A 12,088-nucleotide genomic window follows, 5' to 3' on the forward strand; every position below is an offset into this window, starting at 1 on the left:
AGGTGGCAAAGAGGGTGGCTTGGAGGACTTGGTCTGTCCGCAGGCAGGGAGAGCTGGGTGCGCGCGAGGGAGGGGCGGCCGGCAGCCGTTGGGGCCTCCCACACGGCCTGGCCGCCGCCGCCATGCAGACTCAGGGCGGCAGGGCCAGCCTCACCAAGTCAGGCTCGGGGACCACCCAAAATGCCCCAAACACCAGAGCACCCTCAGGGGACTTGCAACAACGGCAGCATACAGAGGGCCCACGGCAATCTGCGGGGGCGGTGCAAGCCTCCCTCTCAGGGCAGCCCGTACGCCCCGCGCCTCCAGCACCCAATGCGCCGCCGCCTGCAGTCGCAAGGGCGCAGCCTGCAGTCTCCCAGGCGTCCCGGGGAAAGCAACCGCAGGGGACCCAGAGCGCAGGGGAGGCCGCTATCCGGAAGCGTGCCGAAGAACGGGCCAAAGTCCCGCTCAAATTCAGGGACAGTTTCAAGGACTTTTTCTTCCTGCCCACGGGAGTGTTGAAGATCCTGCGGCTGGTGAGCAGAGAGAGCTGGTGGGGCAGGGCGGGTGCGCCTCAGGAAGTGATTCCCAGAGGGGGCCACCTCCGGAAAGCTTCCCTACCTCCCTTTGCCGGCCACCTTTGTTTTGCCCCACCCTTCCCCTCCTCTCACTCAACCCTATTACTAAATCAGCACTGTTTTTCCTTTTATATTCCTCAGGTTTTCCCTCACACAGGGAATGAGGAAAGCAGTGAAGATAATATCAGAAATGTATAAATTAGCAAACAAAACTAATAGAATTGACCAAAATTGATAAACCAATGGCCGGTATAATAGGGGAGAAAAAAGTGAAGAGAGGACATTTATTTAAAGTTAAAAACCAGACTGGGAAAATAATCACAAAGGATGAAGAAACTGAGAGGATACCCAAGACTACCTTGCAAAACAAATAAATGAGTAACTGAACGAAATACTTGACTTTCTAGGAAAATATAATTACCAAAACTGACCCAGAATAGAGAAAAACCTCATCAGACCAATAAAAACACAGAAGAAAAATGAGAACTAATCACAGGAGTATCTTTCAAAATATATCAGGGCCAGGCTTCTTCACACCATTAACTCTTTCAAACTTTCATGGGATGTAATTCTGATACTACTAAAACTTTTTCAAAGTATGGAAAAGGAAAGAAGCCCTTCTGAATTATTTTTTCAAAGTTGTATGTAACACTGGGGCACTTAAGTGGTTCCGTCGGTTAAGCATCTAACTCAGGATTTTGGCTCAGGTCATGATCCCAAGGTCATGGGATCAAGCCCCGAGGAGTGACCCACACTCTGTGTGGAGCCTGCTTAAGATTCTCTCTCCCTCTCCCTCTGCCCTTCCTTGTTCATTCTCTCTCTCTCTCCAAAAAGAAAAAAGAAAAAAAAAGGTAGTGGAACACTGATATCAAAACCTGACCAAGTCAGAAAAAGAAAATTAGAAATCTCACTGGTATCAAAGTAACAAGAACAAGTATCAATATATTAGCAGAAAATATTCATCAATACTTTAAAAAATGCACTATAATGATTCAGTATTAGGACTCTATTAAACTAACCCAATATATAATAGGTAAAAGGAGAACAAATTAGGAGATTATATCAAATAAGGAAAAGAACACATTTGACAAAATTCAACATTTCTGAGGGTCTCTTTCTGACCCTCATGGGATTCTCTCTTTCCCACTCTCTCTCTGTCTCTGACCCTTGCTCACCTGTGCCCTATCTCTCTCTCTCTGCCCCTCATTGGATTCTCTCTCTCTCCCTCTCACTCACTTGCACCCACTCTCTCTCAAAAAAAAAAAAAGCCAACAGGCTTATGGGGTACCTAAGTGGCTCAGTCCTTTGAACGTTCAACTCTTAATTTTGGCTCAGATCATGATCTCAGGGTTGTGAGATCAAGGCCCAAGTATGACTCCATGCTGAGCGTGGAACCTGCTTGAGAGTCTCTCTTCCTCTGCCCCTCGCCCTTGCTCTTGATTTCTCTCCCTCTCTCTCTCTCGAAAAAAAAACTAAAAACAAAACCAGGCTTAGTTTGGGGAACTTAACCAAGACACAGACATGGGGGATATAAACAATCTGAGAATGAGTGCTGAAAGGGGGATTAGGTCAGACAATAATATAATATAAAATGGATTTCCTGTAATTTCAAAAGTACTAGAGAAGAAATTGGCAACTCATTAGGACAGAATAGTCTCAACTAGATCCAAATACATATAAGAATTTAGTACATGATAAAGGTTGGATTTCAAATGAGGGGGACATACTAGTGTTTCCCAATAAATGATGTTGGGATAATCAACAACTGTTTGGAAAGAAAACTGGGGCTTTACCTCACTCTATCAGATCAGCATATATTTACTCTGTTTTACTTGCATGTACTTTCCAGTATGTTCTTTCCAGTATGAAATAAACACTGTGACCAGCTGTTACTTTTAAGGAAATAGGGGTGCTGGTTGGCTTACAGCATCCGACTCTGGCTCAGGTCATGATGTCATGGTTCGTGAGTTCAAGCCCTGCATTAGGCTCTGTGCTGATGCTCAGAGTCTGGTGCCTGCTTCTGATTCTCTGTCTCCCTTTCTGTCTCCCACTTACCCTCTGTCTCTCTCTCTTAATGATAAATAAACATTAAAAAAAAAAGGAAATAGACTAGGGTGTGTTGAGGAAGAAGAAAGAAATGGGTGTTATTTTTTATTCTTCTATACTTAAATGTGCATTTTTATTATTTCCATGTATTATTTTAGTTCTTGAAAATATGAGAAATTTTACAAATAAAATGTATGTACAAAATAATATAGGCAATTGCCATTTGGTCAGATTTACCTTCTGACAGTTTATGGGTTTGCTTTGTTTTCTAATAGCCCATGTGCACTAAAACAAATCCTGTTTCTTTTATTGCAGGGTCTCATCATAGGAGCATTAGCGTGTTTCATCACTGCTAAAACCCATGAGTTGTATATAGCCATCACAGTTCTGGAAATCTGCATCGTTCTTTTTTTTATTATAACATATATGCTAACCCTTCACCACTTGCTGATTTGTTTAGATTGGTCCTTACTCGTAAGTGTTCATTTTCATAATTTGAATGTAACCTTTGCCCGCAGTCCCAGAGTAACGTCTCCCTGCAAGAGAAAACCAAAGAGCTATCTCTCTGGAAAAGGACTTAACTGACCTACAACAGGGTGTTGTTAGAGCAACTGCTCTAACAAATTATAAACACTTCCCCCGCAAAAGCAAGAGCTGCCATGGCGAAGTTGTAGAAACTTGTCACGCGTACCCTGAAAGATTGCAGGAGTCCGTCTTTTCAGGGGTATGAAGGGTCCATACTCCCAAAGGGGCATCATATGAAGTCACACACTGCCATACGATGGTGTTGCCTTCTTCAGTAGCTTTTTCTGGAATTTCATATTCTTTACTGACTGCAAACTTCCTGAAGCTAACCCCTCAGATCTCGGATAAATCCTATTTCTTGTGGAGCCTGAGGTTCTGCATCCTCGCAGACTAGAGGAGAACTACAGTTGTGTCCAGACAGCCTCAGCTTCCCCATCTAGGAAATTCAGCAAAGGAAAGGGGTGGTCATAGTAACTCCCTGACAGGGTTCTGTAACACTTAAGTGTGTTTAAAACAAATAGCACAGTGCTCGGCACAAAGTAAACATTCACTTGCAAAGCGTCCGTCAGACCCCATAAAGTAGTTGGGTGGCTTTTAACATTTTATCTTGTACTGTGAAATCCTAACTTATAGCTCAGGCCTCTCCCACATCCTACTTCCTTTTTCTAACCTTAAGGTAGGATTGGTTGCTATTAAGCTAAAACTCAAAATATTTCCTTCAAGGTATGAGGGATTTTCTGAAAAGGCTGCTGGGCTCTCTTTAGCCCACATAGGGCAGAACAACAGGAAGCAGACAAAGGAAAATATGAGCAACTCTAACTGGACATACGGAAGGCCCTCTTAGCTATGGAGAGCTGTGACAATAAAGAGGTTTCTGAAGGGAAATGAAAATCTCTGCCCATGGAGATTTTCGAGAAGGGCAGGTAAATGAACTGTTTTGAGCACACACCACGTGCCAGATACTTTGTCATACGTGTTACCTTATCTAATCCTCACAACAACCCGGTGAGGCTGTAGATGCCCCCACTCCCTATTTAACAGATGCGAAAACTAGATAAAGTTGCCAGTGGCAATACGCACTCACATGGAACCTCAGATTTGAGCCCGGCCTGTCTGACTCAGGCCTGGCTTTCACCCAGGCGTTTTGCCTTACGATGGTTTCTCTATCTCCATCCCCCCTTCACTGTTGCCGTCCTCAGAGTCCCTAAATTTTATGTTCTCTGTATCTTCTCCTGTTTCTTCATGGTTTCCTTAAAATGTGGAGCCGGAGGTGAACTGATTATCCTGAGGGGTGGGTACAGGCCCTTAAGGTAGGTGAGTGAGGGCTCCATAGCACCAAGGGCAACAGCTGTGGTCAGGAGGACTAGGGCCCTCTGAGAAAAGGTCCACTGCCGTAAAGCTGGAGACCTGGATGGCGCCTGAGGCACCATGCTTTTCTATAGTGTCCAGGGGAGTATCTAGGAAGTGTCTCAAGCAAAGGCAACAACTGGGGGCTCCTAAGAATAAGCCAAGAAGGTCCTGTGAGAGGAGCTGTTCTTTTAGTGGTCAGGACAGCTCAGGCCAGCTTTTGTAGAATTGCAGGCCTCTGGTCAACTCTGATAAAGCCAGGCCCCCTTTTGCTACCTCTATCCTTGAGTCAGAACATTCTCCTTCCTTTAGATGACTATGGGAGCCCAAAGTGTGATTCAGAGTCCCTGCCTTTTTCTTACTACTATCTTCCGGTATATGGGCCAGAGTCTGGAAGAACACATAAATATGTCTGGTAAGCTCCCAGCAGCTTCATAGTTGGGGAAACTAAGTGGGTTGATCAGCTATTCTAATGTTCCATTGACTAACAGTGCACGTACTAAGCCACCACGTACTAACCGACATAGTTGGTCAGATGGTGTGTGATCTACTTGACTTGGCAAGTTTTTTTCAAAGGCTCATCAAAACAGGATCCAAACTGTCTTCTCCTATCCTATCCCTTCCTTTCTAATCTTCCCTTTCAGATTCTGTAAGATGAAGGACTTGTACATATGAGACTGTTCAGAAAGGCAGTTACTGCTGGGTGGTAACAGGGAGGCCTTGGCACCGGAGGCACTGTGCTGGTTTAGGGACAGCACAAACCAAACAGTGGTTTGGTGCCTATGAGATAACTCCTTGTCACTTCAGAGAGTAGGCGGACTTGGAAATGTGTTGGCATCAAGCTGTAGAAGTCCCTTGGGACCTTGTGGAAAGGTCAGTGTGGGAAGACAGGGAACATGTGCCTTATTTCGCACTGAACCTGTTTTAGGGCTCCGTATAGGCTCAAAGGACCGCCCACTCACTAGAGGGATGCAGAAAGCACAGTCGCCACGTCTTTCAGTCCTGCTTTCCTAGCAAGACGGTTTGGTGTCCCCACGGCATAAGATTAGGGTAAGCAGTACTGATTGTAAATGGCGATTCCCCCAAAGGCTCACAAGAATATAGAGTTCCTTATTCCTCTATTCCCATTCTTGTTTGGTAAGGGGCTACTGATGAAAATTCCCAGCAGGGAAATAGAAAGTTTGATAAATCAGGACTTCAGATGTTCAGCAGGGTAGCGTCAAGAGTACTGACCTCATACAGACTGGGGCCTTGTTATGGCAATGCCTCCTTCTCTGAAGAGATGATGTAGCCTGGGCTTGGGGACCCATACCCCAGTCTCAGTTGCATCTTCCTTCTGTGAAGGCTATGCCAGTGACCTTGACAGCCAAGGGCCTCACCTCTCAGACTCCTTGACTTAATATCATGGGTCTTCATCAGAGCTAATGAGAACACAGCTTTCCACACCCTACCCATGGTGGGGTCACTGTCTTCATGCTTATACTTCATCATCAATTTTACCTGCTAATCTAGTGTCATTTGTCAACATACCCAAGAAAAGTATGAACTGTAATTACCTTCTGAATTGTCCATATTTTTAACATTTCTACATTATAAAAAGTACTATCCAATATGGTCAGAGAGACTGAGTTCTGGTCAAGCAGATGTTTTTGCCATTAGAAAGCAATAAAAAAAAAAACATAATAAATAAACTAGAACTCTATATAAGTGATGATTCCAAAACTACCAGCAATATCTTTACATTTATAAGTAGGAAGTATCAGCTTTAGAATGTCCACTTCAAATAAGATTAAGGAAAAAGCACAGTTCTGGTAGTTTCTGATCAGGTTACGCCATGTGTTTGGAGAACTCCAGGCACAAATGGAATCAACGAAAGTTGCAGATAGTTGAATACTTACAATGTTTATTATATACAAATTCTTGTTAAAATGCCATATTTTATAAAACAAATAGTGTTCAAATTTTTTCTAATATGCAGTGATTTTTAAAAATAAGCATTCACCATTAAAGCATCTCTTTCTTGCCCAGTTATACTTCTACACAATTTTGTTTATCTCAGCAATTTGGGAGCTTTATGGAAAAATAATAGTCGAGTAACAGATCCATCTCTCATTTTAGTCAGAGAAGGCTACTTGAGTCAGTAGGGTATTGTCAAGGGGGGAAGAAAAGATGATGAGTAAAGATAGCACTCACTGTCTTTACTCATAAAGTCCTCCTGCCTGTGAAAAGGCTTAGATGCAGTTTTACTCCATCGGAGAGAACGTATCTCTCCCACCTCCTTCCCTCTCTCTCACTCTACCCCACCCCCCCCCCTCCTGCCCCATCAGAGATGAGGCCAACACAATGATTTGTCTAAAACAAAAGGGAGAAGGGGGATCAGTCCAGAGAAGGCCCCTGGATACTCAACTCAGGCTGCAGAGAGACCTCGCCACTTGCTGGGTGACCGACCCCAAGCATGTTGCTTAGCCATCTATAAACTGGGGATAATGAGAGTTTGTTGTGAGAATCAACTGAGATTAACACCCTGGCACAGTATGTAACACACTGGGAGTGTTCAAGAAATGTGAGCTATGAAAGAAATGTTAGAAATAAGGCAAACATTGGCGCCAAAGGACAGTTCAGGGGAACACTTCCTTGTAAGCAAGGACCAGAGGAAACTAGAGTAAGGATAGACTAAACTAACATCTAGTATTCCAGTGAAGAGATTGGAATTATGACAGAGAGTCAACGATTGGCTAGCGAAGCCTAGTCTGCATTTGATTTATTAGTATTATCATTATTCATTTGCTTTCATCTAAATTCTCAATGATCTATGGCCACAGATAGTTACTTTTTAAAAGTTAATTTTAAAAAGTTTACACTCTGCCTCTTAGTTGTAAAAGTCCTTGTTCACATTTTTTAATATTGGTTTACACAATCTTAAAGCACTAACCTTCTCGCAAAACTGTAAGCCCATGTACCTGCTCCACTGTGGGCAGACCTCTCATTCAGCCCACAGAACCCGCTGGAACTTACTTCTAACCCTCACCATCCCTGCTCCTTGTCCCCCTTTCAGTGTTACCCACCAGGTACCCAAATAATTAGTGCCCCTCCAAGAGGCAAGTCATATTCCATAATAGGGGTAGGGCTCCTTGCTCAGCAATCCCAACAGGAAGAACACCTGAGGTTTGCAGAAAGTTCACCAACTGTGTACATTTTGAGGGCAAATATCGTTAAGTCCACATTACGATGAACTCTCATGACCCACTAGATGCCAGGCATTTATCATCTGGTATTTTCCAATTCATTACACCATTTAATCCTCAGATCAATCCAATGAATCCCAATCACTATCTCCATATTAAAACTGAGCATGTTGACGATAAAACATGGCCAAGATCACATACCTAGGAACTGACAAGGCAAAAGAGTTAATCAACAAAATTCATTCCCACCGTACATGTCCCATGCCATGTGCATCCTCTGTGACCCATTCTCCACAGAAAATGCCCAAGATGGATGCTGCACTTCCAATGGGGGCGGGGAGGAGATAGTTCATTTCCTTCTTATTTGAGGGTCTCTGATGGGAGGCGATAGACAATAGGGAACTCTAACTCCTTGAGAGATAACCAATCTCAGGCAATTTAATAAACCTCTCTAAGCCTCTGCTACGTCCTCTTAAAATAGAGATCAAAACAATACTGAGTTTGGAGGGTGTTTGCGAGGGTTAAGTAAGATAATGACCGGGAAACACATGGCACATTGAAGAGCTCTGTTAGAGCCATTTATGATTCTATTTATTCTATTCTATTCATGATGGCAAGGCTCCTTGCTGTATTTGGGCAAGTGCACCAGACAGACTGATGCTACCAAGTCAAGACATCAAGACTTAAGGACTTAAAATGTTCCAATTAGCTGTCAGCCCCATATCATGGTTCTATCACCCCAGGCTTTTGACCCTCCCCACACTAGTGCCACTGACACATTGCACCCCCACTTTTCCATTACTGCTCCATTACCAAAGTCCAGCCTCTGCTTATCCTCATGAGTGGCTCCCATCTACCATCCTCACACTTTATTTAGCACACAAATCAGTAGACTGGGTTAGCAATTAAAGAACTCAGTACTGAAATCCAAAAGGAAGGACAAAGACAGCCTATAAATGCCAGGGCACACTCAGATATGGCCATTTCTTAGGAAAAGAGCAAAAGTCAATGGCACAGACATTCACTCAAGAATACCAGGCCTGCTCCTCAGATGAGTTCCTTCCTTCTTGGGATATAAGAACCTACAGAATAAATAAGACCCAGCTTCCAGAGTATTGGTTGTACCTGCAGATTTGGGAGTGCAATTAAATGAGTAAAGTGCTAATCTAAAATTTAATTTTCATATTAAAAATGTATTGTGGAGGGGCGCCTGGGTGGCTTAGTCGGTTGAGCATCCGACTTTCGCTTAGGTCATGATCTCACGGTTCGTGGGTTCGAGCCCCGCGTCGGGCTCTGTGCTGACTGTCAGCTCAGAGCCTGGAGCCTATTTCAGAGTCTGTGTCTCCCTCTCTCTCTGACCCTCCCCTGCTCACGCTGTCTCTCTCTATCTCTCCTAGAAATAAATAAAAAAATATTTTAAAAAAATGTATTGTGGAATAAAATGCAGAATTGACATTAGGTTAAAGTATAAGTTTTTTAAAAATCACATTAATGGAAGTCCAATTTCAGTAGGCCCCCTACCTCTAGGTTATTTTCATGCTCATTTTCCTGTGCCCTTTAAGAAGAATATGATGGGAAAATTGTCAGCTATTTTTTTAAATGGTGTTCTTTAATGAAACTAAATCCATTTCTGCTGACAAAGGACCTTAAAATCACAGAAACTCATGTCTTGGAAGATACAAGAACTATGCTGCTAATGGTTCCTCTTAATATTAATCAAAAGTAAAGTTTTAAAAAGGCATCCATCCTTAGGTGGGTAACTGGCCAACTTAAGTATTTTGTGAAATCACATTTTCATGTAAAGTTGACAGCTGTCAATTTTGTATTACAGGATCTTATCAACAGTTTCATTACAGCTGTGTTCCTTTTAATAGTTGCCATCCTGGCAATGCAAGAAATGGAAAGAAGGCATTTATTCTATGCTGGAGGGGTAAGTTGAAGCCTTCATGACCGCAGTTAAGATCAGTGTTTCAAAACTCTTTGCAAAGGGAAACTGACAATGATTATTTCATTTACACAGTAACATACCTACCACCACCCCTTCTCTTTCTTGCACTTACTTCTTCAGAAGATGTGAAGTCGCATAAACTCTAAGCTCATGAAAATCTTCATTCTAATACTCATTCTCCAAATAGGTACAAACTCTCCTTTTTAGAATTGTACACACTATTTTTTTTAAATGTTGCAACAAGGTGTTCTTGTCTATAAACAGAACTTTGACTTTTTTAGACGAGAGAATTGTATTTTTAAAAAGCACATGAGGGGCGCCCGGGTGGTTTAATGGGTTAAGCATTTGACTCTTGATCTCTGCTCGGGTCATGATCTCATAGTTTGTGGGATCAAGCCCCATGTCAGGCTCTGCAATGTCAGTGGAAGCCTGCTTGGGATTCTCTCTCTTGCTCTCTCTGCCCCTCCCCTGCTGGCATTCCTTCTCACTCTCTCTCAAAAAATCTCTTTAAAAACAAGCATTAAAAAAAAATTTTTTTAAGCACATGAAAAGAAAAACACATGAATAGAAAAAACAAAACCTCATTGTTAAAAGTGAATGGCGCAGCCTATTCAGGAAGGAAGGAAGCTAACTCCAAGCATGTGCCCCACACATGGCATGGAATGTTCTGACTTAATCTTTATAATTCTCATTTTTACAGATATGAGAACTGGGGTTAAATACCTTGCCCTGGGACACAAGGCTGGGACAAAATGAGGCTCAAATCTTCATCATATGAAGAGCACAAGAAATGACAGATTAAATGCTTTGAAGATGGAGGGTGGGAAGTGGGGAGGAGAGACTCTGGTTCAAGAAGTACTGGGAACAGAAATTAATCCAGAAAAAAAAAAGTTTGAGTTCTTTGAATTCATCCCATAATCAGTAAATATTTGTCAGTCCCACTGGATTGTTCCAGGCCCAGGCTGAGGACAGAGTCCCTTATCCCTGTGGGAGCCCACAGATTAGCTGGAGCAAGACCTACCTAGGAAACCATCTCTGAAGCAGCCAAAGATTAAGTGATGCTAAGGAAAAACATCTGGAGCGGGCAGGATTTGGGGAGCATCTAGGATCTGGGATGCTTGCTATGGAGCTGCTGGTCCCCATCTCCTAACTCAGCCACCAAGCCTTCTACCTGCCAGGGGCTCCCACATTCTGGTCTTCATCAATTCTTACCTGAATAGCAGGAGCCCCCAAGCACACCGCACTGGTTTCTATGCCTCCAGTCTGATTCGCCTCGCGGCTACTGCAAGCAGGCTTTCTCACTCTGGCACCTGATCTCTCCTCCTGATAAAGTCCCATATTCTGCACTTCTAGCCTCAACTCTGCCACCTCCCTCACTAGCTCCCCAGGTCTCAGGGACCTTACAATCCTTGGAGAACCCTGTCCAGTATCTGAAGTTCTCTTCCTCCCAGTTGGTCCCCTCTGGAACTCCTTCCTGCCCTTTTCAAACATAGCCCAGGAGTCCTTTCCACTAAAGGTCCTTCTCAGGACCCCATCCCTCTCTGGAGCCTCCCTAAGGTCAGTAATCTTCTCTAGTTCTTTCCTGGTGTCTCAGGCATCAGGCGAGGTCATTGCTGGCAGCAAAGCCCACCTTTTCCAAAACCCTTTTCTCTGGGAATAGCGGAATGCGCCGCAGCAGCCAGCTGAGCAGACACGAAGGTAGTGCAGGGTCAGAGGGGATGGGATAGGGAAGACAGGTTGCTGTTAAGCTGCAAAATAACCCAGCCTTTCCTTCCCGTATATGGTCTTGTGTCCGGCAGTCCCTGTGTCTCACAGCGGCAATCGTGTGTATCTTCGATGGGATTATGATCACCAAATTGGGGAGGGATACAGTGAAAAGAGTCCTGGGACTCGAAGTTGAAACCAATGTCTTCCGGCCCCTGGAGCCCACCACACAGGCACCCGCAAGNCCGGAGCCAGCGCCAGCAGCCGAGCCGGGGTCCACCTCACCACCCCAGGCCGCACCCTCGCCGGCACCCGCCTCTAGGCACCCATCGCGCCGGGCATCCTTTCGGCAGCCTTCGCAGCCACCGTCGCGGCCGCCTTCACAGCAGCTCAAGGGGACATCCTCGCGGGAATTCTCGGCCCCATCCCTGACCAAGGCTGCACCTTTAAAAGGGGCATCCTCGCGGACATAACCGTCCATGCCTCATCCCTCCGGGTAATCCCACCACTTAGCTTGCATGTGCTGTCACCCACTCTGGCCCACATGCGATCATAAAATCAGAGCTGCTAAATCGAGAACATTTCTGCCTCCTCGTGTTGCCTTGTGTAAAAGTCGAGTTTCCTTTTCCTGCGGCCGCTGCGGGGCGAGGCTGCCCCAGGACGCGGTGGCCAGGGTCTCCACCCCGCCCAGGGTTCCAGCCCACGCGTGCACAGGGGTCCAGCGCTGAGGCCCCCTCCCACGCAGGCGGGGGCCCCACCCCCACCCCTCGCTGGGG

General features: G+C 44.8%; 1 protein-coding gene across 1 annotated transcript; it reads left to right on the top strand.

The window, feature by feature from the left end:
- Positions 1-85: 85 nt before the first annotated feature.
- Positions 86-11,476, top strand: LOC144224516 (CKLF-like MARVEL transmembrane domain-containing protein 2B). The gene is made up of 4 exons (XM_077755523.1): positions 86-515; positions 2,919-3,077; positions 9,492-9,590; positions 10,309-11,476. The coding sequence occupies exons 1-4, from the start codon at positions 123-125 to the stop codon at positions 10,312-10,314; spliced, it is 657 nt and encodes a 218-aa protein (XP_077611649.1). The 5' UTR covers positions 86-122; the 3' UTR covers positions 10,315-11,476.
- The last annotated feature ends 612 nt before the right edge of the window (positions 11,477-12,088 follow it).

The sequence above is a fragment of the Crocuta crocuta genome, unplaced genomic scaffold, assembly GCF_008692635.1.
Source record: "Crocuta crocuta isolate KB4526 unplaced genomic scaffold, BGI_CrCroc_1.0 scaffold152, whole genome shotgun sequence".
In the NCBI taxonomy this organism is placed as follows: Eukaryota; Metazoa; Chordata; class Mammalia; order Carnivora; family Hyaenidae; genus Crocuta; species Crocuta crocuta.